Genomic DNA, 27,908 nt, shown 5'->3' on the forward strand with positions numbered 1-27,908 from the left:
GGGTAATCATAATAATGTGTCTAAATTACGAGAACTGGGACAGAGCAGATAAACAGGAAGACACAAAAGTTTGATGATACGCTGTTAGTGGTTTCTCTGTTCAGTTTTGTAAATCAAAAATAGAGCCTGAAATTCTCTACTAACATTTCCTTGACTTCAGCATTTAGGGCAGATCAGAGTCTGATTTTTCTTCCCATGCAAGTGGAATCCCGATAAATTGGGATAGAGTCATAACTGTGAATTTCTCAGCAGTCTTCATTTTCACATCAGTTTCAGACTCTTGTCAAGTTTCTGGAAATAATCCAGGAAAAGGGATAGTGAAGGTCCTAAACTATACTGCTGTGAGGAACAAATGTTTCCATTTATTTCGCCAAAACAAAAACTTTGGATTTCTGGTATAGCTAAAAAAAGAAAGTAGATTCCATCATTTAAAGATTGTTTAGCATTTTTGTCAGCTAGTGTAAGGAAAAATGAATTTGAATCAGATTTAATAATCTAATCAGATTTACTCCCACACTCTAATGTGCAGTATTTGGGATTCAAATACTGTTTCTCTTTTCATTCAACTATTTTTAAATGATTGATCAATCTTTCTACCCCAATAGTTACATTTACAATAAATAAAATTTGCCACCTTATATAACCTACTGTATATTTATCAAAGCTTCCTCTCTTGTGATACATGAATCCTTTTTAAAAGCCGTTTCAGCTGAAAAGTAGGTGTGCCAAGTATGGTCAGAAAAGTTAGGTATTATTTATTAGACCTGTCCCAAGCCCTGGGAAGCACAAGGTGGCTGAATCTTAGATAGATAGCTTCTTCCCCTTCAGACATTGCCCTATGGTTACTTAAACTGTCATCCACCTCCCGCTCTGAGCTGCGACTGCTTTTATCAAAGGCGGGTTTGAAAAGTGTTGTGGATTCTTTGTTGAGAGAAAACACTTAGAGATGAACAAAATTTATTAGGAAAATGGTAGTTAAAGGGCATTAGGTCATGGCTGAGGTTGAAAAGGGAGGTGAAAGCAGGCTCTTTACCACTAATTCATACACCCCTTATTTTTGTACTTCTATAACTCTTCCTATACTTCCCTCTGTGTGAATTGGGAGAATTCCACTGAAGTCATTGCACATACACTACTGTAAAACTCATGTGAGGGAGGAAGGACCTCAGTATCCTTTCAGTGCAGCCGGACTGAGAAATCAAAATTCTTAGTTCTTACTGTGCAAGGTCAACCCTCCTGCAGACCAGCTCCACCAGCGGGGTGCCATGATGCACTGCTGCCTCGTGCCAATGAACGGCCCCATCCTCAAGTGCTCTGCCACCGCCAGCTTTTGTCAACATCATTATGTTCAGACACCATTTGGAGTGTAACTTACCCAGATTGCAGGTATAAATCAACTAAAGTAGTGGTTCTTTGAATCAAAATAGGAGCTTTTGCTTCTAGAAAATGCGAATTTCTCTGAAACGTTTTGTGCATTTGAGACCAAATGGTGTAGTGCAAAATGTTAGTGATCCATAAACCAGCTGTGCATAACAAAACAGAAATTATGTCACAGGTTATAGTTGTACTGGAACATGTAGACTATGATCACAGTATATGTAATTCGTTTGGGTTGAATTTTGCTTAAACTGCAAGGCGAGGAATATTAAGCCTCTGCCTTTAATAAGCACTGTCAGATGACCCCCTGTCGAAGTACAGACTGTTCAGAATGTATCAGGTGTGGGGATTAATGTGGTTCATAATGTCCATTGGAAGGTGAGTGATACACAAGGAGTGAATATTCCTCTCATTAAATCTAATGGGGTCGTGTTCATGGAAGCTAATATCTTATGAATTAATATGTTTTATTAACATATCTAAGAAAAGTACGTGTGGTAGTTGGTATAATACTCTAGTGTATCTGCAGAACCATAGCGGTGTGCAATTTCTAACTTCCGTTTGATTGCTACTTTAACTATTATTCCTTTCGAATAATTATTGATTTTCCATGTCATATTGGCATGTTATTTTTCAGCCCAGATTTAGGTCTGGAAAACAAATGTGTTTTCAAGAGAACAGTTTAGTGCAGGGAAATCAACTACTTTGTGCTTGAAATTTAAATGTTTTGATATTGTGAGGCAGCACTGTTAGTGGCTTAAAATTGGTCCCCACCTGAGAGAACAAAACGAAGACTTGAGACTGAAGTTGAAGTAATCAGAGCAAGCTTTGCAAATTACTGTAGCTTAATATTAGAGTGGCAAAAAAAATCACTATCTGTTACATTCATGTAGTTCTGCTGGTGCCTGGTACCATTGTGCTAACTACAAAATGTAAGTTTTGCAAGAAATTACTAAATATGAAACTGGTGATATCCATTTCTCTGTGTTTTATTACATTCTGCTCTCCCGTGTGCAAAGTAATATTGCCACAGTACCTTAGAATGCTGATTACTTACAATAATTGTCCTTCTAATTTGCCTGGAAGATGCGCTATTACTATCTTCCAAAAGGAAAGCACTGAAATACTGAGCAGATTTTAGTCAAACTAAGTTTCAGATAATTGGTCATGTGCAGATATGTGGAAATGTTGTAAGGATCTCGTTACTGGATCGGTCAGGATTTTATGCCAAACACTGAATATTAGGCTGCACTTCCTTATTGATTTAATCACAGCTATTGCAACTAGCAACTCGCATTGTGTGGTTGTGTGTGTTTGTATAAACACACTGATTGATTTAGAATTAACTGAATTTAAAAATTACAGGATTAGAGATTATAGTTACAATGGTCGTGTCATTTACTGCAGTCTTTTTGCGAGTACGCAATCAGTTGGAAGTCTGACCTCCAAATAGATAATCCAAGCTCAGACAGGCTGCCACTCATTCATCCTCTGCAACAAAGTGATCAGGTATCACTGGGACATCTCATCTCCTTAATGAAGTGATTTTGTTGCCTTTTATCTGTGTGAAGGACAAAATGTACCAGGTTTTTTGTTTAATGATGGTGTCAATTTTTCAGTGTTTAAAAAAACCCGCAGTAACATAGAAGACAAACAAAATGGTCTACATGTTTAAATTATAAAGCTCTATATGTCTGTAACACTTAGGTTGATATTTAAAATCTCATGACATAAAAACATGAGGTTACATCAGTTCCCAAATAAAAGCAAATTCACAAAGATGATGCAGTTAATGCTGTACCATGTTTGGGATTTAAAATACTTCTATTGCAGCTCTTTTTTAATTCAAAAGTCTGTTTTCTTTCAAATATATACCAAGGGGGTTCTGAATACAGTTTGCGAAGGGCTTTACTTGTTTTCCAGGATATTCCCAATGCATCCGCGGGCATACTCCTGATCTCGCTCTCCAGCAGAACATGCAGATGGGAAGGCTGTGTGACATACTGGGTATGTTATGAGCTCTTTGCTGCCTATTTTTTGATTGTTATTTGCCCGTTGTAGTGAGTAATAGAGAATGACCGATGAGGACTTTCTTTTTGTATTAATGTTTACTTCTCAGCTTATATTTTCTCTGTAGTTGTTTAGCTGCTATGGCATTTGCTCCTGTCCAAATTATTCATAAGAAGAACATGCTGATTCTTTCCGACTCTGTGATAAGGTAAAGCAGCCTCATCCTGTGGCATGCTGAGCACCACAAACGATCAAAAGTGTTTAGTGTTCTACAAAATTAGGTAGCTAATTCTGCTACTGTTCACTCAGGCTCATATGGAGAGAAAGATGTGCTAGAAAAGAGCAAGCCCTTATTTAAACCTTTTTTTTTTTTCTAATTGGCATACAAGGCAAAAGGCATACGTTAGAAAGTTTTTCCTAGAATGACAGTCCTCTTTTAAGCAAAGCTGTGAAGAATATTATTTGTCAATGACCAGCTTCATTGGCTCCCTGGAATGACATACTTTACATGATCCATGTATATTTCAGTATCATTATTATTTTATAAATGCCATTTAGTAAGTTTGTAACAAAAATATATTAGATCCAGAAATTTACAGTTGCCTAAAATAATAATGTAATTGCCTTTATATATTATCTCAGCACTAATATTGTTTTTCCACAGTATGGCTTTATTTTTTCATTTTTCTAACAGATTTTTTTTTTTGTCTCTAAAAAGATAGTTAGAAACCTAAAGGGAGGAAGTCAACACATTATACAGGCATTCTTTATCACACTAAAATCTGTGAACATGAAAATTGGTTCTACCCTTAAATTTAAAGTAGACAATGAGCAAGACACAAACTAGTTAAATGTTAACTAAATTATTAAGTAGACCAGAAGCTTTACCTGTGCCTGGCAAAGGGCTTTAATATTTACCATATTGGTTTTCTTTTTCTTTAGAATACCAGAGGACTTCCTTGCTTGTTATGACCTGCTAGTAGCTAACCTCTCTCCGGAGCCTCACTGTGTCCAAAGCAGACTTGTATATCTCTTTGTAGGGCAGTGCTAGGAGTAGTAAAATGTGTTGCAGCATTTTATTCAACAAATTCACTTGAGCTTGTCGATTTTTGACAGTGCAGTCCTTTTACAGCTGACATTGGCGAGTCTTTTTGTACCCTAGCTGGTAAATTTTCAGGCACGTTTTGCAAGTCTGAGTAAATGCATAAAAGCAATAGAGTATTAACTAACAGTTCTAGTTCTCTTAATTATTTTAAAAACCTGTATGGTAATGAACTGTATTATATAAAGGCTCTGTCAGGGCTTCAGATGCAGGGCTGGTCGTTGGATGCTGTACTACTGAAATGCTTCAGTTGAGATTCTGGCCTTACTTTGTAACGTGGATTGTTTGCCTGTAGAAGTACGGCAAAACAAAGTGAATAAGTGGGATATCTCATTGCTTTATAACGTTAGGCTTAGGGTTTCCTTAGTCCAACACTTGCTTTGCTTCTGATTCATTCATATGTACTAGCAGTTGTCCCTGACACTTTCCAGGCTCTTGTTCCTGTGCCCAGTAAAGACAATGAAAGACTTCCTACTGATTTCAGCAGGAGTTGGATCAAAATCTAGGAGTGCTTTTTGGCAGTGTATTCTATTGATGTTGCAAGGCCCGTTAATTCATTAGCTCCTCTATTAACGTTAATATTTTAGAAGAGCAGAGTAGTTAAATTTTTCCAAAACGGCATGTATTAAAGACTTTCACTTTCTCACCTCTAAGTGTTTGTGTATACATTGTCTTTCAGGCCAAGTTGTTTTACATGCAGAAAAACAGATTTGCACAGTGTGGTATTTAACTAGCTAATCTGCACACTCACATGCTCAGCAATAGTTATTAATGGTATCCTACCGTGAGCTTTTATGTGGACAGGACAAGAATAGGAACAGGCCATGCAAAATTCAGGCAGCATATGAAATTGCAATTTCATCAGCTTTCTAAACTTAATAGCTCAGTTTTATAATTTACTGAAGTTAATGGGATATATTTTTAAAGCAGCGCGCAATTCCCATTGATGTTAATGTGAGTCGTGCATATGAATCCCCCTGCAACGCCTTCAAAATTCTGCCCCCAATATGTTCTGCAGATTGAATTCTGAAAACTAGCTATTTCTTTGGGTTGCTGACCTGTCTTCAGAGAAATGCTGAAGCACAGAAAAAACAGTTAAACCACTAAGATTTGGGAATTACAGATCTCATTTTTATTTCCAGTACTCTTTTAGGGAAGCCATTTGTTAGCAAATGCTCAGAAATTATCAGATTGCTGTTCTGAATGGAGTCTACCTTTCTCCCAATAACGAACATTGTGCCCCTTTGTTTTAGATGCCAACGTGGACGTCATCTACATCTGCCCCCTTCATCTGAGTGAGGAGTTACTGCAGTATTACAATAAACTCCTGGGTCTGCAGGCAGCTGTTAGATCTGGGAACCCTGAGGACATGGGTGACCTGCAGGACAGGTTCAAAATTCTCACCCCTGAAGCTATAAACAGCTTCCCTGTGAGTTTGTCTTCTAATTACTACAGCTTGAGGGATGCAGTAAAATTAAATTGGAAATTTTATAACTTGTAACGCTCTGGTACACATCAATGAAATATTATTGCAAGTTTAAGGGCTTTACTGATTAGACTACTAGTTAGAGCATCGGAAATAAATATCCTGGTTTAGCTTTATAGACTTAGTTGAGATAGTCCTATATTGGCTATTTGTAGACCACTGTCCCTTCTTACTATATGCTTGGGACTGGGAACTTGATAGATTTATATCTCTAAGCAAATCGTAGCAATAAACCATTCTTATTACTCAAGCTTTATCTCTGGGTAGCCCAGCATTCAATCATTCATGTGTTTGTAGTATTTCTTGCAATTAATACCAATGCAGAACTTCTTAAAGGACAGAACTTAAAACAGCTTAGGGTAGGTAACATAGAAATATTAGTTCCAAACCTGCCAAGTCAGTTTCAAATCCATGTGCTGAAACATGGTCTAGAAAGAGACCTTAATGAATGTACGCTACGTACAGTGTTTCTGAAAATATCGCAGTGTGGTGAAGACTCTTTACAGTGGAGAATAATTTTATATTGTAAATACTAAGTCCACACTGTCTTAGCTGAGATTTGATTTTTATGAAACTTTGTGGTACATTTATACCTCCAGGGTCTATGCTTGAAGCCCTGCTCCCATTTTTGATATATATTAATAACCCTTGTCTAGTTATTTTGTTGAACAAGTATTTGTTATACCATATATTGATTGAAACCGATGGCTTCAGAAGGTAAAGGATCTTTTTATAATTCGTAGATAGGGTGGTTTTCAAATTTAGTTCTATAGTAGCGTACTGTTCAGCAAAACACTTGCGTATATTTATGAATCCTTTTCTGTTGAAATAGTCTGAAAGCATCTATGTGAGAAAAGCGCTTAGCTCCCTTGCTGTGTAGGGAGGGCCCCCTGAGTCAGAGCTGTCTGATAGTTTTGCCATAGTAAAAAAATTCTGTAGATATGAATGTGTTGTGTTTGGAGAAAGGCATCAAGATGATATTTGTGTTTTTAGGAGCTGGCTTTTCTTTAGTATTGTCCTTTTATCTGAATACTGGAAACCTACAAGAATCTCAGCTGTCTGTGCTGGGCCTTCACCTTGTAAAGTAAAATTGCTGGGATGGTAAATCCTTGAGAAATACCAGTGATATATTTTTTTTTTTTTCTTTTTAAATTGCACTTTGACAATTGTAGCTGTTTTTTCTCTGTATACTGTGTTATTTTTCCACTACTGACTACCAAATCATGTAAAACAGGTTGTTTTCAGGCATGCAACTCTGGCGTATAGTCTTCACTCTTCTGATTTCTGTTGAAATATTCCAAGCAAAGTTTCTTTTCCAGGTGAAGAGCAAACAGCTTTGTGAAAATTTATCATGCAGGTATGATTCACTGGGATGAGTTACATGCTCTGATGTAGGGAGGTAACCTTAGTTACAAGGGCTATACGGTTCTTTCCTGGCTGTGGATCGTGCTGCTCACCCAGTTGTGGTATGCTGAGAAGTGTCTTAGTGCCAAGTGCCACCAGAAAGAATGGGCAATCACAGGTTTTACATGATACCAGGTTGAGGTATACCCTTGGCTGTTCAGTCTGGTGCACCTGTTTATATGCAAAATCCTCAAACTACCTTGTTTTCATTAAGCATATGTTCTTTCCTATCTGTTAATTAATGTGTCCAAGAAATCTATCTTTTTTGCGGAGAAGAATCTGTGCTCATAACTGATCCTAGTCATCCATCGGCTTCAGTGACTGTGGATTTAGCTGTCATTTTGCCTCTGTAAGGGTTATAGCTTTATAGGTTCTTTTTAAGCATATCTCTTCTGGGTTATTTAATAAGCTTTTGTTGTACCTGATGTATCTAAATTTATTCCTAATATATGAAAGTGTGGCTTGAAGGCCACTTTAGCAGGCCCTTTTGAGCAATTCTGGAAGCACAAATCAGCCTTGCCCAGTTTCCTAGCTATTTTGATGGAACTGGATGCAAAGAAAATCTGTGGAAGAGACACCTAGATGCAGATAGCCCTGTGCTCCTTGGTGTCTGCAGGGAGGAAGCACAGAGAGACTGGGAGAAAGGGGTGTCCATATACCATTGTCCTTAAGCATTTGCCAGCTATTGAATGACCTCTTGTGACTTGGTGCATCCAGGTGTGACATGGAACACTTCTAAGAAAGGGTTACACTACCCTGATTCCCCGCAAGCAGCATATCAAAACAGCACAGGGGGAGCTTTGCGCATCATTGTGAGGCTGATGCCAAGGTCTGCTTCTCTGATCTTGAGAAGTTTAAAAAAATCAATCAACAGGCTTGAGAACCAAGAACTAACCTTTTGGTTAACCTCCTAACCACTATTCTGTGCAGTTGTGCTGGAATTCTGAGGATTCCTCAGTTCTCCTGCTTTTACCTGCTTTCACTTGCACTACTATATATCATGGCAGCTATACCACTCTTAAAGCAGGAATGAACTAGATTTTACAGCCTGTTTCCTGCACTCCTTAATTAACTGTAAAATCCATTATTGAGAGACACAAAGCGAATCTCGTCCCTACATCACCACTCGTGGCCCCAGGGAGCGAGTGACCGGGGCTGGAAATTGATCCTGTTCTTTACACGGCAGAACTCTACCACGAGACCAACAGAACGGGCCATGTCCCTGCTTTTATACCAGACCTCAAGAGAAGGGAAACAAATGAATCAGAACATTAAGAATCTCTGTTTTAAACTTGACAGAAGGAAAAAGACTCCAAGAAACTTGCTACTTGTTCTCTTTGCCCTTATACTTCTGCAACTCCCTTTTTCCTACTAGAACTTTGAAGAGATCTCATTACTTTGCCTTATATCCTCACCGTCCTTCCAGTATGTCTGACTCTTTACAGAGAGTCTTGGGCGCTTTTAGGAGCTGTGTGTTTGTTGTGAGAAAGCACTGCGGAATTGACAAAAGGGGATTCCTTTTGTCCACTTCCAGGGTCTCCCCCGTCTCCTTATTCACCATCATCCCCATATGGATGATACAAGTATGGGATCCTGGATTTATACTTCAGTCCCTGTGAAGGAGCATCCAGGACTTTGAAGGAAAATATTCTGGGCTGTTCAGCCCTGGAAATCTCTAGCGAATCCAGTATTTATGCTATCCTGGAAAGGAATACTTTGCTGACTAGGGCCTAAATTAGATGAAATCTTAATGTGATGATTTTCTTCTTTTTATGATTATGATTTGTTTACAGCAATCTATTGTAGTGGATGTCTCTTGTACCATTTCTGCATGATGTCTGTCCCTATCTGTCTCAACCTCAGTGCACCTCTGTCAAAACCCAATTATCTTTCCAAAGGTAATCTGCAGGCCACGCATAGGATATGTTGTAGAAAATATTTTTGAGGTTTCACCTGCCATGACTAGTACGCTTAGTTTAAATTTAGAGGTTATAGCACCTGTCATGAATGGTTTGTTCAGCAATAGATCTTTTTTAGAAGGAATGAAAAATTCCTTCCAAAAAGTTGAAACCCCTGTATTTCAAACAACAAAAATACTACCCTCTCCTTGAGTACTCTGCAGTTGCGTTTGCAGTAGCTATCAGAACTACCGTGTAATGGAAATGTATATCCCCAGTAATTTAATGTGATCAGTGAAAGCTTTTGTAAATCAAAGTGTTTTATTCTCAGAGAATCACTTAAAAATACTGCTGAACTGTATGGTGAAATACATTCCCTGCTATTGGGGTTTTTCTTCATTTTTGTATTGATTTTTAGGAGCTTTAGAGTTAAACCATGCCAGAAGTGTTGCTGAGATGAATCACTATTATCCAAAGGCCACCAGCCTCTCTGCCGACTGACAGAAGGATAATTCCGCATGGATCAAATAAATACAGATGTGTAGTAATTAGTTCTATTCCCAGTGAGCCCATTTCCAACACACTAAAGATGTGCACGATTATGGAGCCTCACCCCAACAGCTTTTATCAATTTAAACTGCTAAGCTACAGGATAGGTCATAACCCAGCCTGCTATTAATAATGTATTTATTGTGTGCAACATTATAAATTAGGTTCATGCAATAGAAAAGAACACCTTTTAACAAGAATAATGTTATCTTTACACAGAAGCATCACATGTGCCTAGCCACTCAGCTGAAGTACAGTCCCAAGACAATCAAAAGAATAAAAAATCTTATCCAGGACAGAGATGCCTACATTATTGGAGGGGTTCCCCACAAAGATGATTTAGCAGTGGCTGACATGCTAAATGTGCCTATATTAGGCTCGGTGCCAGAAGTGGCTCATCTCTATAGTAGCAAGTCTGGAAGTAAACAAATTTTTGCCAGTGCTTGTGTGCCAACCCCTCCTGGAGAATCTGACATCTACACCTATGAGCAGGTAAGTAGGGATGTGGTCTGGGATGTGTCAACATGCAGATGCTTGTTCCCACTTGATAGGATGCAAACTTTGTGTGATTGCAATGACTGTATTGATTTGACCCTGACTGGGTTTGATTAAATTATGCATGAGGCTGTGTTCTTTTTGGCTCTCTCTGACCAATTAAAGCCAATTTGTATCCCAGTCAGGAAGTAATACAATTGTTCTGGTATTCTTCATATTCTTTCTTGAGAATATCTAAGGGCATTTGGTCCAGTTATTTCAAACAGTTTGTATTTCTGCTCCATGGATGAAGTCATGGCCTCAATGAGATTAAAAGGAGTTTTACCAGTGACTGAAAATAAAACAGGGATCTCTGGGAAACTAAGTATTTGATGAAGGGAAAATTTCTTCCACTTAGGAAGTCAACCTGTTCAAATTGAGGTTCACAGAGCATATGTGGAACCAGAGTTTTACCTGGTACCTGGCTTATCATTGCTAAATTCACCTATCTTGTTAGCATGACCAGTAAGAAAAGAACAAAATATTACTAAACTAAAATTACAAAGCAGAAGAATTTTCCATACTGTGTTCAGTTTACATATGTTTATTTTGCATTCAGTGTCAGTATTTCATTCTAGAAGCTGATTTTGCAATTTGCAATGATATGTCTAAGTACGATCCATACTGACTTTTCTAAAAAATATTTTCATGGTGGTGCTACATCTCATACAGGAAAATAATTGGTGCCATGGTTTGTATGTATTCCTGCTTCTCAGAGGGGGTTTTCATGTTGCTTTACTTTTTATGAATCACCTTTAACACTGAAAACCATCTAAGCTGCACAAATATACTGCATCTTCTATAGCAGATGAAATAAATGTATGATCAGTCAACTGAAAAACAAATGTTTGATTTATTGTTAAATAATTTATGTGAACGTAATACTCAATTCATACTACAGTGTTGTGGAAGTTCTACTTCTGCTGTTTGCTTGTATGAAATATTGACGTTTTAAGTTAAATAATCAAAGCAAGGTGACGCTATGGTAAAACACAATTCAATTTTCACTTAAAGATAGAACATAATTCTTTATGACTGGTACAGTCCTTACAATATTATTGATCCTTTTCATTACTGTAGGGGAGTCATCAAGAAAAGCACATGTATGCGATTCTCAAAAGCCACAAATAATAGCATCTGGAACACACATGTAATTGTATTTGAGGTCAACATTAAAAAAAATAAAGTCCCAAAAATTACTCTGTAAAAATGTGGAAGGCTCTAGCCAATGCAACAAGATCTAAAAATACTTTTACCAGGTTCAAAGGCATTTGCAGTTTGTAAGAAGCTAATTGCATCCTACACCAGCTGGGCAAAAGGCATTTTAAAGCCATTTAAATCTGTCTACATACACAAATAAATAATTAGCATTTTATAAAGCTTGCCTGGTAACTCTTTCATACATTTATAACCATATAATGTACTCTCCAGTAGGAAAGTTTCACAGATGTTTTGGCTGGTGTTAGAATCTGGCACAATTGTTTCTCAGATTTTGCAAATATAGTAGTCCATCCCATGTTGTTCCCTGTCACAAATGTTTATTAAGCAGTACTTATTATCCCAAACTTCAGATCATGATCAGACAGGAAAAGCCTGGACAGGCAAATTTCTCTCTGCAGAATACAGCTTCACCAACTGCCAAAGGTGCTTAGTTGCTGTTTGGTAGTCTGCACAAGTGGACTCAAGTACAGGCTGAAGACCATAGATTCCTCATCAAAAAGCGTTCGAGGTTGCTTTCACTATGTATCCGAGATAGCTGTAACAACACAAGCATCTCCAAGAAAAAGAAACCGTATTTAGAAAATAAATTTCAAGTCCAAATATCTAAGAACTGGAAGTCTGAATTGAGGAACAATTTAATGTTGTCATAATGCAAAATCTTGATGTCGTTGCTCCACAGATGATTGGTGTCCTCAGCCAGCTGATCATTGACAACATGGAGGTGCGGCGTTGGTTGTTTAAAGTGAATGATGAATCTGGAGGAAATGGCACTGCCTATTGTGATATCATTTCGCATTTGAAATGCTACCAGGGGGTTCAAAAGGAATGTCAGAGACACAGCGCGGAGCAATGGAGTCAGCGGTGGGCACATGTAAGTAGTGAAGGAGGAGGGTGTCTTGTTTGTTGTCATGGCCTCTTCATACTCCGCTGGGGTTCTTCCTCACGGTAAATCTTTTCCCTGAGCTTTCATTTTAAGACACTGGTAAGAGTTGATATTACAGAGACCAGACTAGCTTGTACAAAGTAATAGGTAACAGGAATTCAGGTAAAACATTTAAATATTCCAAAGTATGAATGAATGCCTTTCCTCCAACTGTGGAGTAAGTTGAGTGTCGTAACACTTCATTCATATGCAATAATGTGCAAATTTTATACAGGGCTTTTTATCCAAAGTGAGAACATGTATGAATGAGTACATAGGCAGTAGACCCTTACATCTACAGAGAAACTTGGAATTACCGAAACAAAAGTGTTGGACTAATATAGTTGAACAATACTAATCAATTTGAAATCACATACAAACCAATTACTTTTTAATCTGGTTTCCTAAGGATTATTTTTTCTGTACATTTTTCTTCACTAATAACTTTTAAACCCATCAGCAATTTTCAGCTGTAAAAGACAGAACACTCAAGGTCTCAGAAATTATTAGGCTCCTGCATTACAGTGGGTGTTTAGGTAAGGAGAGAGCTCCTATAAATACTTAACGGAGGGAAACAGTATAGCATGAACTCATGAAGTAGTAGATTCCGAAGAATCCACAGGATTGAGACAGGCTGTAAGATGATACGTTTTAACCCCGGCAAATCCGTATGAAACTAGACTTCATTAGTTCTGGCAGTCAGAGACCTATTTGTAGTTTAAATATTCATTGGTATTTAAATGTGTTAATTTCAATAAGCATTTGATATTTGTGTATATTGTGCCAAATTCATTCCTAATGTAATGGTTTTAAAGCCAGAAGGAATGTATCCAGAAAGAATTGTTTAATTTACATAAACTACTCATTATAGTGCTTTTGATTTTTTAATTCAATCAAAACTGTTTTGAAATTTTTGTTTGATTGAATTATATCGTATATTAAAATTTCAAATTGTGCTGATTACAGTTCTGTTGCATCTGACAACTACAAAATAATTCCACATGACAAAATAGAGCTTATTGTATAAGGCTGAAGAGCTAATTTCTCTGATCTGCTAAAGATCCCTCACTCTGCGCAAGTCGAGCAGTACGAAGTAGAGCAGTGGTGAGCCACCCCAGAGGAAGCATTATCTTGCCACTGATCTCTCGAGGACATAAACCTGACTATATGTCCGGGTCCTGCTCCCACCTGATCTGAGTCGGTGGGGCAGAAGACATGACTCACCAAGTCTAGTTCTTTGCTGGTATAAGTTCTCTATGTAAGTGGTGTTACCTAGCGTATTAGTGCCCCTGTTTCTGTGCCTTTTTAATTCTTTCAAGGCTAAGTGATTCTGCTTAAAGGACATAGTGGTAATTGGCTTTCTTTGGCTTCCCTTTTATACTGCATTTACATTGGGCTTTGATGCAACCAGGAATCAAGCCATTGGAAACCCTTAAACATAAACACTTGTTGGAAGTTGGAAAATACATAGAGAATAACATATTTAAGCTCATTTCCTAAAGTCAGCAAGAAAGCTTCCATAAATCCAGACCAATATTGAAGCGGGCTTTGGCAAACTGAGAAACTTGCTGCCTTTTTGAACATCTTGTTTGAATATGTGTGTTCAAATTTTTCTGCCTTCCGAGTTTAGCTCTCTTTTGTAGAACGGGAGACCTTTTTTATATATAATGAATTGCAGTCTCCACCGAGTATTACCGTTGAGAGCAGAGGATTAAAATCATCCTTTGTTAAGGAGTACCATTGTAATGATACACATTTAAACATCAAAGCATTAGTTTATGAGCACAGGCATGCTTTAATGTCCTATTACAGTGTGTAGACCTGTTTCTTTTGATAATGAAGACATTGTGTCATCGGCACAGGCTGCCACATACAAACGTATGCTGGCAGGTTATTAAAAAATTCAGCTTCTTGATGAAAGACTATCCTGCAGGCTAAGAGTACAGTGAAAAGACTCTCCATTCTGGTAGAATTATTAGAAATGAGAATATGACTGTAAGCACTAAATTATGTTAATACTTACAAATAGCATCATTTGCATAGCAGTTTAAGACACGATACCCAGATTTTCCTCATTGGTATGTAGTAGGCAACAGATTAAAAATAATGTAGTTTGTGAGTTTGAACTGTGTAAAAATCTATTCCATCTAAAAATGAGACTGATTTTACATTCCTCATTTCAAACACAACATTGGGTAAACAAAAATGCGGGAAAGGATTATCGATGTGTTTTACCTTGTTAACTTAATGCAGCATCTGAGTTATCTGAACAATTACTTTGCAACTGCATAAAGGGTAGAATTCACAAACTATGCTGAATGTGTCTGTAAGGCCTTCATCCTACTGTGCGCTGCTGAAGTCTCTCAGCGTATAAAGAATTTCGTCCCGAGGCCCAGATTCTAATGATATTCAATATCAAGAGAACTGCTGCCTCCCCAAGTGCACACTTGGCGACCGTGGCATTTCTGGAGACATTCTCCAGCGTGAAAAAGAATATCAGGATCTGGCCCCACTTACGTGGAAAACCAGCGGTAAATACTGAGACACCTTAGGAGTTTAATTGTGGCTTGCAAGGTGAATGACGCTTAGAGGGAGCAAATAAATTCACAGACTTTTAACCATTTAACATACGAGTCGTGTGTGCTGTGTGAAATGCTCTTATGCCATTCTATTATGATTTTCCAATCTATTTTCTGTACCCATTCAAGCTTCAGCTAGTCTGTGCTTCGCGAAAATTGTGGTTCTGCTACTATTGGAGTAGATAATTGTGTGAAGGCCTGTTTGGAATATCTAGGGAAAGATATCCGTAAGGCTTATTAATATGTGGTATTCCAAAGTATGCTAAGAAGCTGGGTATCTCACTCCTGTTGAAAGGCAGCCGTTCAGTTTTTGGAAATCTCACCTATGCTTATACGGACCCTTGCTGGGACACTGTATAAATTAATGGAAGAGTAAACTATTAACTATTATTGCTGACGCAGTCTCTGTCTTAGAGGGGTTCTGAGCTGCAAACTGTTGGAGGCTGGGAGAGTACCTGGGGAATGGATATGCCTGCTCTGGTTTCATACTTTCCTGGGCACCCATTTGTGACCACTGCCAGAAACAAGATTCGGGGCTAAGCAGACCTTATACAGCCACACTTTCATGACCTTCAAGAAAGATGCTCAGATGCTCACTCAGAATTCAAGCTGGAGATTGGTGGAAAAGTGGCCTACAAAGTATATTTGGTACCTTTTGTTTGGTTTTGAACTGACACCAGGCTGTTAAAGTCTGCAGTGCCTCCGGGTCTCTGACTCTGACTCTTGGGACTCAGACTGCCACCTCAAACTCTCAGAACACTTGCAGTCCTCTTCCCTTCTAGAGGAAAGATAATATCACCTCCCTGTTAGTGTTGCCTTTTTTCTTCTTTTAACAGTCCCCCTTCTACATAAAATAATACAGGTATGTGCAGAGATCACGTTGTCTTGTATAACTATAGAACTCTAAATAGTATCTAAATCCGTAGATTAAATTACTAGTTAAATTAATTTTAGAATTATCTGGTACTCTTAATTAACCACCAGGACCAGCAACATGATGTGAGTTTACCTAGCAGCAATCCTAAAGGTAATGAAGATCAGACTGAAGATAAAAAAGGGGTAAGAGTGGAGATAAAGAAAAGAGCTGAAAATACAAGAATAGAACAAGACAAAAAACCAAACAACAAATATTCTCTCAAGCCATTATAATTGGCCATAGCTATACAACCATTTCAAAACTCTCCATTAAATATCTGCCGTAGAAGAAAAAAGCTATTTAATACGCTTGGGCAGCCTACTGTTTTAAACATTAGAGGGTTTGAATCTTACTGCCTCCAGTTGTGTCACAGTATTTTGTCACAGTTTCTTCTCCTGATAGACTATGTTTTGGTTAATTCACTAAAATGTGTAAGAGGAAATCAAAATCTTTTTAAAAGGTGAAAAATGCGGAAAATGCAGCTTTCAGTCTGAGTTGCATAAAGCAGTGTTCAGACACTAGTTGCTGGATTTTGCATTGATTGCTATTGGAAAATTACAGTTTCAAAGGCCAAGATACAATGCTGCAAAATGCCGGCTGTTCCTTTAAATCTTTGGGGTCAACTTTCAGAAGTCCTGTAATAAGTAATTAGATAAACTTTGTGATTCTCTGAGAATCGGGAATAGTGGTGAGGTTTTTGACTGGTTATAATGAATTGCATTCATTATAAGAAACCCGAAGCTTACATACCACATCTTGTTTCTTTACTTGATGGAAGGAACTCAGAGTAAAGAGCGTATGTTTATAAGCAGATCAAAATAAAACCAACCGTAATACTGTCAGAGACGTAATTTTAGAAACATGGCATTGCCAGCACGCTATCGTTTCTGACCGCCTTTGAACACAGCATAGCTTCCAAACGCTGCTCTTTTCCTTTCTGCTGCCCATTCTCATTTTCACCACTCCGATCGCCTTTTGTAACGCCACCAGCTTCGTTCTAGGGCAACGCTGCAAATATTACTGAAAGCAGAATAAATTGCAAGCAGTTGAATTGGTCTTAGTCTAACACCTGAAGTCTACCGAGCGGGTTCTTGAGCGAGTAATCTTTGCCGCTGCTCTTATTGTGCACATACAATTGCAGGTGTGGTAATTTTTTCAGCCTGAAGAGGGCCAGAAACTCTGACAGATACACAGAAGATGCATTTACAGCGTTTTGACAGGCTTTTAAAATTTCTTCTAACTGATAAGATGTCTAATAGAAAAAGAGCCCAAAGAGTTAAGGCAGAGCTTGATCACTAATAAAGCAATACAGTTGCGGGTTGTTTCCTAGTATGAGCATTGCTTCCTCAACAACGTATCCTAAATAGTTTAACTATTCACTGTACCTGCACACAGTCTGCAGTGCTCTTATTCAGCTTATTAATACATCTGTGTAGCTGCCATAGTGATGTTTCAGGTGATTCTTAAACTCTAAGTCAAATAAAGCATGATAATTGTATCCCTCGGTTAAATTAAAGCCATGATATCCGTTCCTAAGACTTGCAATAATCAGATATGCAAGCTGTTGGTTTGTGTGTCCTATTGATTTAATATGCTTCTAATCAGTACATAAAGCTATAGGCCTGCAGTGTTAATTTTTCATATGCTTACAAAGTACCCTTTGATTTTCTGTCACGCGTTAATTACAGCGTTTTGCCATTAAATAGGAAGCTTTGTGTAAACTAATTACTAGGTAATCATTGTCTACCGCAAGCGTGCTGTTTGTACCTTTTATTTTATTCTAAAAATGCACAGATCTCGCAGTCTGGAACCACTATACCTTCCAGCCATTAGCTCTCACTAATTCATAGCATTATTGTGTTAAGATTGTAGGAGTTGTAATTGTTGTGGTATCAGTGCTGTTAATTACCGGAGTAAACAGTTGAAATGGTGCCAAGGTCTATTGTACAAGGCAGAGGAAAGGAGGTTTAAATGTTACTTCCACCATCTGGGGACTGGAGTAGAGGCAAATGCTAGAAAACAGCAGTGAGGCAATATCAGAAATTCAGCTCCAGGGTTTGAGGCCATATGGATCCAGAATATTTTGAATCAATTGAATTTAAGTGCCAGTTTGTGGCAATAACAGTGTGGAAGGAGAGGATAAAGCAAGAGCACTAAAGAAATCGGAAATCCGTAAATGTTACTGCATCCAATAAAATGCCTGCTTGGATTATTTTAAAAATGTTTATTTTGCTAAAATCCTAAAAGTAACACATAGGCAACTCTAAGAATAAAAGAAGTTTAGCTGTGTGTTGTTTGTGAAACATAATGCAGGTTTTGTCTTGACAATTCCTTTAGCATTGCAGCTCAGCAGTTTAGATCAAATTCCTGGGAACTGACTGTGGATTATCTATATGATGTCTTTTTTTCTTTTTGAAATCACATTTTTGGAATTCATTAGAATCCTTTCGTTAGAGATACAAGCCAGAAAAGAGGGCAAGTGAGCAAAAGTCAACAAAATGTATAGAGTTTGAAATAGAGAAAAATAAATTCATTAGGAAAATATTATTAATTTGAGGGCCTCTGAATTGATTGTGCATTTGCAGAGATTGCATTAAAATAAAGAAAAGATGCATTCAAATATTACTCATATCATTTTATATGAGGATTAACATCCCAACGTCCTGAACTTACAAATGCTGCATTTGAAATAAACATATGATTGATTTATTTTAAAAGAGAGATTTTTGGAGATTATGACAATTATGTTACATTTTCTTTGCTCCGAAGGAAGATATGGGGAACCTGAAAAGACAAAGGCTACAACCTAGCAAAAGACGTGCTTTTATGCATAAAATAGCAATGCACGTGGAGGTTGCTTTTTTTTTTTTTTTTTGATTACAAAAAGCAAACTATTTAATAAAATTGTCCTAATCTCAAATTAACATGCTGTGCATAAACATGCAGAATAATTTGACAAGCTCGTAGAGCTTTCAAGATCCTCTTTCTCTCTGATTTTTGGTAGCACAGGCTGTAGGGATTTTGTATTTAATTTCCCTGCATATATTGTTTTCCGAGATGACATCTACGAAAAGGGATCTCGCAGCATATTGCTGTTGCGGGTTTAGGAGTGTTGGGAGGAAATAGAAAGGATCTCTCTTTTCTAAACAATCCTGGTTTATTTATTTTTTATTGGTCTGTTAGCAGATGTTGAAGTAGTTCAGGGCACAATGTAAACATGTGCTTTTCAATGGAGGTATGGTAAATAGCAAAGCAGACAATGAAACAACCCATTGGGAGGGGTTTTTTGAACTCGGCCAGTGGGTTTTTTCTTTTTCTTTTTTTTTTTTGTGTGTGTGTGTATGTAGTTGAATTTAGAATTAAAAGAAGTGCTTGATCTTTATATATTGAAATCCTCAGCGTGCAGAGTGACAGCATGAGCCAGAAGAGAAAACCATGGCCCCATGTGGTGTGAAAAAAGGAACAGCAGTTTAAGTGCTGGAAAGTTGAAAGAGAACTAACCTTCTTGTTCTTGTAGTCAAGGAAAGTGGCTGTTTTGTGCTTTTGTATTGAAGCATAGCATATGTGCCTCAGTTTGACAAAAAGCCTCTTGAGTCAAAGCAACCCTAGTCCTGTGTGCTGATCCAAAGCGAAGGCCGTGATAATGAGGGACGGGCTCTCAGGAAGCAGTGAGTAGATAATACTACATAAGTGGAGAATTCTGTGCGCTGTTTTCGCCATTCTACTTAATGCAAGTCGCAGCCACGGTGAATCGCTTGCCATACAGCTGAAATGGGCCATTAGCTATCAGGGAAAATTGTCTTTGCTACTTTCAGCAGATGGAGCAAATATTTTACAAAGCAATTTTACATACGAAAAACATTTGTGTTACTTGGTAATGATGGCTGTTTTACATGATGTTACCTTCTATCAGAACATACTTTTCCAGCTCATGGAAGGCAAAATTGGCACTTTTTAATTTTAAAATTTGCAGTTAACAATTAAATGCCTGGGCTTTAAATCAGGCTGCAAACTTTAAGTAGATAAGGGTATTCAGTGTATCACTTCCAAAAATATTTCCATTTTTATAAACCTCTCAAACTGTTTTGTTCAGCGTGGTAGCTTGTGGTTCTGACCAGCATGTACCTGTCTGAATTAGAAAAAAAAAAAAAAATCAAATGAGTTTAATTTGCAAAATAGGAAATAATGAAAGTTATTTGGAGAGTCCGACAGCAGTCACTGGACTCTCCCAATGTCGCCATGTTTGCTGGTGTCGCTGAGAAAATAAGAATAAGCTGGGCTGGACCAATTCACATCAAGGCGGCTGGAATAAGTTATCATAGCTCCACTGATCGCAACGTAAAGGATATACTGCATAAATGGTATGACTTGTCATGGTGCCACTGAAGTGGCATAAATTGCTATAGCTTCATTGACTTCAGCAGAGATGTGGCACTTTGTATCGCTGAGGATCTGTCAGCTGATTTTATTCTCTCTGGCCCAGTCAGCTTTACTTATTTGGAGCGACTTTCTCCACTCTATTTGCTTGCAAGGTCTAAATAATTCCCTTTCAATCTGATTTTTAGCTAAAAAGCCCTAGGTCTTTCTCATGCATTCTGCTGTGCAACCTCTTTCTGTCCCCAGGTCTTTCTTCCTATTTCTAAGTCTATTTCTTCTTTCTATTTATTTACTTATCTTTTCAACAGGCTTTTCTTTGCTGACGGACCTGTCTCAAGCAGATTTCCTACCAGTGCCTTCAACATTCGCCACATTTGGTCCTAATTTTTTGTGGCAACTGCCATTCTAAGAAAGCCTTTCAAAATTCAGCTTGCAGAAGGACGAGAAATTATTTTATATTCAGGGGTAAAAGGTATAAATTATTTATGTTGATTTATTCTTATAAAAAGGTGCAAAACAGATTAGGATAGATTTTAAAGATTTCTACACGATGTGAACAGTACTTGGGCTGCTCCTTTTTTCCTGGTGCTAAGAAACATCAGCTGAAAGATTGGAACAAATGCTCCTGTTTCCATTGAGCCTATGATTCGGAATTGTTTTGGGCCACATCAAGAGATAAAACATTGGTAAGCTCTGCTGGAAATACCGTCCAATTTAAATGAAATTAGCCTACCGAGCGCTGATCCTTTTAAAAGGTTTGACTTTGTGAGTGAATGTTGGATCCGGGCTTGAATTCGCCTACTAAAACTCCCTATAATAAGGATTATTGCCTTTTTAGAGCTTACAGTTGCAAAAAACCTTCAACTACAATTCAAGGTGCTGATCCTTACAAAGCGGTTGCCCAACTCCCTTCTGTGAACGCCTTGAGTATCTAGGCCTTACTTGTTAAAAGCACCATTACGCTGGGTTTGAGCTCACAAGAACATTTTTCAGTTTTTCTTGATTTATTTATTTATTTTTAAACCCCTGTCTTCTTTCTGTAAGGTGACTGGTTTGGATGCACGCGTCCTTCACAGCCAGCGAGTACTGAGGGTGCTTTGAACCGCGAGATGCTCCTGAGCCGGGCACTGTGCGTCCGCGTTGCCCTAATGGACCTTCTGAGTTCGTCCTCTGTTCAAGTCCCCTTCAAATGCTATTTGAGCTCATTTAAGCAACACTGGGTCTGTTGAGGAAGTACCACACCAGTCTTGCCTGTCTAATGTCCATCATACGGACAGAGAGTAGTAGCGTATGATGTTACCATATGTAGAGATGAGGTGACTGGAGAGTCTGTGTCTTCCCAGCAGCCTCCATTTGTGAGCCAGCTCAGCGCGCCCATCCATGCGCTTCGAAGTTTGGAAGTTCTGCTTGCTTTGGCACCCGCTTTAGGGAGCTTGCTTTCACAGCCACATGTGACCCTTGAAAATAACTCTGTCTAAAAGGAGACACAGCTATCCCAGCACTGTTCCATGGAGCCGGCACGGCTGCCCTCATGGCCCTCAGAATTCTTGCAATGGAAAATTGTGTCCCAGTTGACATCCCATGGTTTAATTTTTACTTATACAAGCTTGGTCACCCACTCTCCAATGCTTCTACACATCCAGCAGGGATTATTGGTTTTTCTCCCAGTAATTTATCAAAGGCTTTCGGGCAGCCATTGCATACCTTTTCTTTTGTTTGTTTGCTTTTATATTTCTGTTTAAATTGCACAATACCCAAAATCATTATATCTCAGGGAGGAGACTCTGTCACGGAGGCATCGCTGAACACACTGACAGGTACAAACCGATTTGTAGGTCAGCAGCTCCATGACATCCATCGCGGCTCAGATCCTCTCTCCAAAGCTGTGTTTACTTTCACTGTGCAATGAACCGCCTCATCTTGGGAGTTCTTGGCTTAGCAATATTTCAACACAAATACAAGTCAAGATAAGGCCAACTGCTCTTTGCTCACTGCTCTGTTGTTTTAGTCAGCTGAGCTGTCAAAACCCTAAGTTCCTCCTTACAGGTTTTAAGGAAACGAGCAGTGTAAAGCTGGAATCTGGGTAAATTCTGAACTTGGATCTTGTGGTTTATGTGGTCCTTTGTTTTAGCCATCAGGTCAAGGTCGTGCTGCTTAGTGTATTGATATCCTGTCTGAACCAATTTTTTAGCATTTTTTCTGAGATGTTTAAAGTCAACAACATACTTCTCTTCTTCGGATGCGGAAGGAGCCCACATAGCCCAGATTAGCATCATTACTGAAGCACCTCAATATTTTTAAGGCCTTTTTTTCTCAATTCCACGTAAGGTAGGGAGGGCAATTGTCCCCATTTCGTGGCTAGACAGCTGAGGCACAGATGGAGAGCCATTTTCCTGGAGTCTCAGACAGACTGCATTCAGGAACAAGATATATCTAGGTGTCCTATACGCAAAGTTGATACCCTAATCGTTGGCCCATCCTGCTCCTTTTCATTCTGGTAGATAAATCACACTAAGCTGATTTTGAATTTGTATTTTTGGTTACGTCACATCACGCGCTTCATGACAAAGCCCATCTCTTCAAACTCACTGGTCTAGAAAAACAGATATTTATTTTTTTTTCTATTTTAAATGTTAGCCATAAGGTTTTATCGTGTTGCTCCAGAGCTCAAGATAATATGATTGTGGCTTAGGCCATTGCCAAGATCAGAGGACGGTTGGTCATCTTCTGAAGCACGGGAGGCTGAAGAGAGAGGATGTAAAACAGAAGCAAAGAGACCCAGGGGAAGCGGGCGAACACTTACGAAGCAGCAAGAAAAGGAGCCTGAAGCAATAGAGTCAGGGTCCTTGCACTTTATATGCTTGTGTACTTCTGGGACAGTTTTGAACAGTAAAAGCAATGCAGTTAGTTTCTGTATTTAATGGGGTTGGTTTGTGTGTGTGATAATATAGTAAAGAATGTGGAACTAGGAAAAAGCTAGTTTTATCTCCTACGGTATGACTAATCAAATTGTACCAAAGATAGAGGCACAAATACACTTGTGGATTTATGTTCCAGATTGGAGCGTGTAAAAGGATATCTCCTGCTTTAGAAACACTTTTGGTTCATTATTCCTCCTTTTCTTTTTTAAATAACTAAATGGTGTTTGGGTTAATATAACAGCTTAAAGACAGAGTCAGTAGAGCTATTTCTGGTGTATGTGACTATTTCGATATGCTCAGTTTCAAAATATAAACATTGTAGAAGTTATTGACTGCTGGTATCGATCCCTAAGCAGTTACCAAGTGCTTAGCATTTTCAGTTGCCAGATCAAATTATTGATATAAATTATAATGAAATAGATGCTACACTGAAAGGGGGGGATTGTCTTTCAGAGAAGGACAGTTTTCAATAGGAGGGAAGAGTAGCAACTAGAAAAATTAAAAAAGGCTTCCTGACTGTGGGTAAACAGTAACCACATTTTTTTTTTTTTTTTTGCCTGTTGGAGGCCTAGTTTTTAATCACCCCACAAGCAGTTTTCATTTCTGTAGTAAAATTGCTTGTGGTTCTATTTAATTTGTTTCTGCAGGAGCCAGCTTTGGTGAAGATCTCCCAGGAGCTGCCGGGCCTTTTAGCACAGCACGTACAGCCAGTCAATGAGAAACGATTCCCTACATGGGAAAAATTCCTCCAAACATTTCTTAGTCAAGGTAAATAAGACTGCAAAGTCGCTGTTAAGTCTTACAAGTAGTAATTATACCATATTGTATCCCATATTCTTGTTAATCTTGGGCCCATTTAAATATTTATCTCCTTTTATTTCGCCATTATGCCTCAAATGTTCATTTGCAAATGAATTACAGGCAACTATTCTATCATTCCTATGTCCTATCCAAGCATTTAACCTATATTAATCCTGGATTACCTTTCTCGTGTGATTCTGAATCAATACGCACCAACTCCTTAGTCCTGGGTTAATGTACTGGAGGCCATCACATTCCGCAAAGGGCTTTAGGGAATGCCAGCATGGGAGTTTGCACATAGGTAAATGTGAGAATATTTCATCGTTGTTAGGTGTTGGTGAGCAAACATCTGCGAGACTCACTTTTCCCTCCTGTAGGACCAGGAAGGGAGCTGTATGTAAACTCTGGATGCATACATTGCATGAAGTGAAATGTGTTCATAACCTTTAACTGGCGTGGAGAAGAGCTGAGCTTTCTCCCCAGTTTTTGCCTTCCAGGCAGGTGAGGATCAGTAATGCAATGCCGAATTGTCCCTCACAGTATGTTGGCACAGACTCCTCGTTAGACCATTGCTGTGCTCTTTCTTGCCCTCCAACCACAGGAATACGAACGAGTTCCAATCTGATAGCCGGAGAGTTTTGCTCACGCGGTGCCGAGTCCTCAGCAGGGCCTCCTGCATTAAACCCGCTCATGGCACCTTTGGAGTGAAGCTGGCCAGTACCCAACTGGCCTCAAGCTCAGAAGTGAGCCCGGATTTGTCTGTAAGAGGCAGTGCAGATAAAACCCTTGTCCAACCACTGCAGATCATCGTGTGCAGGAGTGTGAGTGGGCTTTGCACGGACACGTTAACGTCCTGTATTTGTATGCTGAATTTTGGATGGAAAAGATCCAGTGTTTGTGGTTGGGTAGTAAATGACTGTGGTGACTGTGTGCTGCCATCATGTTGCATTATATATAATGGATATATACGTTTCATACATTTTTTTTTTTATCTGTGGAAGAGACAAGGATGATTCAAAGCTTTGAAAGTATTTTGTGGAAAAATAATGCCAGGTAACACATATAGGACCAATTTTTATTACATATTAGTTTATCCTAACTAAATTACTGATGGCATTATATGCAGTAAAAAGGCAAATCCAGAATACCAACCGGTTTTCTTTGTGATTTTCCTACAGACAACCTTGCTAGAAGTTGTCACGTACAAACCTTCCCATCTACACACCAAGTTCCTCCTGTGGGTGAATACCAAAAGGCAGACTATTTATCTCAGGCCCTCGTATGGATGGGAATCTGCGAGATAAGCTCACAGCAGGAGATACCACTCCATTGCATTTCACTGCTATTCTGTGCCTGACATTTAGCTGGGCTGTGGGACAGCCCCGGATTCATTCATGCTACCCAAGAGCATATTTCTCCTGTCAGATCTGTGGCATACCCAGTTTGGAACTGCTTGCAAAGCACCTGCAGCTCCAAAGCCACTGGTTGAACTGTACGGTGCTATAGTAGATGAGGTATCTTCTTTCTCCTCTAAGAGATTCATGGGCTCTAGCTTTGCTGCTCACATTACATTTATTTACTTACTGTATCTCCATAGCAGTCCTCCCTGCAATGTCTGAGCACAATAGGAGCTGGATGGTTTCATTCTGTGCCCTCTGAAGAGCATCACATGTGAATTTGATTACTAGCTTAACAGCTAATTCATTTCTTACTAGGTGGTGTGATAGAAGCATTCCCGCTCTCGGAAAACGTCACAAACCTTGTGGTGGATATGCTGATAGAGCCAACAGGCAAGATAAAAATAGTGTCATCTGGAGACCAGCTTCATGCTGACGGTCCTTTGCGGTCATCTGGCACTACCATTCCACAACGTTCTGTTGATCCAGCAGTTCTCAATTCACTCTGCTTAAGAATTGGAGAAACCTGTAAATCTAAAGGAGTGCTTGGTTACTTCTCAGTTGATTTTGTGACTTTTATCCATCCACAAACCATGGAGCAGCAGGTGAGTGGGGCACATATGTTACTTCACACTGTCCCCTTGAGATCAGGAAATGTCTACTTGATTCCAGCAGATATCAGCAGAAAGCTTTGCCCTTTTGAACAAACTTTATTTCTAAACCATAAGGCACATGGAGGGGCGGTTATTGTTATTCTCATAAGCGCGTGGTTATTCTAACGATAGCATAAATTTTAGACCTGCTCTGCCAGGTGGACCTGAGGAACCTTTTTCATCAGCCTGAAGAGTAACAAACCAACAAAGGCTGTAGGGCTGCTTTTAAAGCTGAGTGATAAGAAAATAATGTTTTCATTTCTTCTAATGACTTTTCTTTCCCTAAAATAAGTGTGTTCTGCATTAAGTTGGTAATTACAGACAATGGTCTTATGGCTAAGATGATTAGATTATTTTCGTTCCAAAATGTTCTGAATCTCTTGTATTTTGCTCTTTAAAAATAACTACAGGGATTATTGTACTCTTTTGAGTAAACCAGTGTCTGTAAAAATGCAGATCTGAGGTTTGAGGATGAATCTAAGGAAGAGGGGATACCAACAATTTCTTATAGCAGAAAGGATAGTCGCGATGAACAATTTGGTTTGCATCGCAATGGCTAATTTAAGTAGAGGGATGTAACGGACAGCAGTCCAGTGACCGTGTCTCAGCCCTGGGTCAGGCGTTCCTCTCTTAGCTGGTGCAGAGCAGCTGACTGGGGGATATCGGTTTGTTGTGAACGAGAAGGAAAATATGCTCATTCAAACCACTTTTGCTCTCCATTTGGCTCTTGGTCTGAGAGAATAATTTACTGCAAGAAAGATAGATGTGATCTCACACCATTCCAGCTCCCATCCCGCAGCCCGAGGCCACGCACCACTTACTGCTTCAGCACAAATGTGTACACAATTAGTAGTTCGTTTGCTTTACAGTATTTCAGAATACTTTAGCAGAAGATCAGCAGATCCAGGTAGTGCGTGATTCATTGTGAAATTCAGTTTTACGATAGTGTCTGACAGTATATCATACTTCTTCCAGTCCTGAAGACATCACACTGTGGGCGCATTAACTGCAGACACAGGTTGCACTAATGTGAGAAGAGATGGGTGGCCTTTTGAGGTGTTTAGACTGAAGAATACAACATTTTAAAGACTGAAATTCCAAGGTTAACACCTGGAATTATCTAGAAAGGAAAATGCTGCTAGGAAGTCAGTGCAGTTTTGGAGTGCTGGAGCACTGTGTGACTCACATCAGGTATAACTGAGCAGAATGGAAGGGACTGAATAAATGCTTTCTCATGGAATTCTGCCCAGGAGAGTCTTTTGTGTAGATGAGTAATGGGGTCTCTTCAGAAGGTAAAATCAGAACCACTCAAGTGACCCTAGTCCTCCCTGCCAGGGTTTACAAGCCTGTCAGCAAAACCTCATAGTCAGCTGTATCAGAACTTTTGACAACATAAAAAGTAATATAATAAATCAAGACAGCAGAAGGGTATTGACTCCAGGATCTGCTGTTGCCTACAATGGATGGTGGGGAAGCAGGGGAGGGGCGGCCACGGTCCCTTATAATGCATAATTGAACTTTCAGATCTTGTAAGTGATGGAGGGTGTTGTTCCAACACACACTGCTTTCAGTGCCAAGGGACAAAAAGGTAAGAGAATGGATTTAAAGAAGCAATTTAATCCCTGGCATGAATGTTGATGATCAGCCTGGATCACAGTTTGTAACAAAATATTAACCTTGCCTGTTTCTCTGCTAGAGGAATCTGGCATTTGTTTTATTTATAAGGGCAGATTTCTTTGTCACAACACAATCTACTAAATT

The 27,908-nt window shown here is 38.9% G+C and overlaps 1 protein-coding gene across 1 annotated transcript in view; it reads left to right on the forward strand.

The window, feature by feature from the left end:
* IQCH (IQ motif containing H) overlaps positions 1-27,908 on the forward strand; it is a gene marked incomplete at its 5' end in the record, with an annotated part of 72,307 nt that overhangs the window by 24,597 nt on the left and 19,802 nt on the right. Inside the window, 6 exons of the mRNA XM_082488799.1 lie at positions 3,301-3,384; positions 5,743-5,918; positions 10,046-10,318; positions 12,261-12,452; positions 23,944-24,064; positions 25,813-26,099. Coding sequence (XP_082344925.1) covers positions 3,301-3,384; positions 5,743-5,918; positions 10,046-10,318; positions 12,261-12,452; positions 23,944-24,064; positions 25,813-26,099 — 1,133 coding nt within the window. The remainder of the gene's footprint in view (positions 1-3,300; positions 3,385-5,742; positions 5,919-10,045; positions 10,319-12,260; positions 12,453-23,943; positions 24,065-25,812; positions 26,100-27,908) is intronic.

This window comes from Vanellus vanellus, assembly GCF_965231255.1.
Source record: "Vanellus vanellus genome assembly, chromosome: 11".
NCBI lineage: Eukaryota > Metazoa > Chordata > Aves > Charadriiformes > Charadriidae > Vanellus > Vanellus vanellus.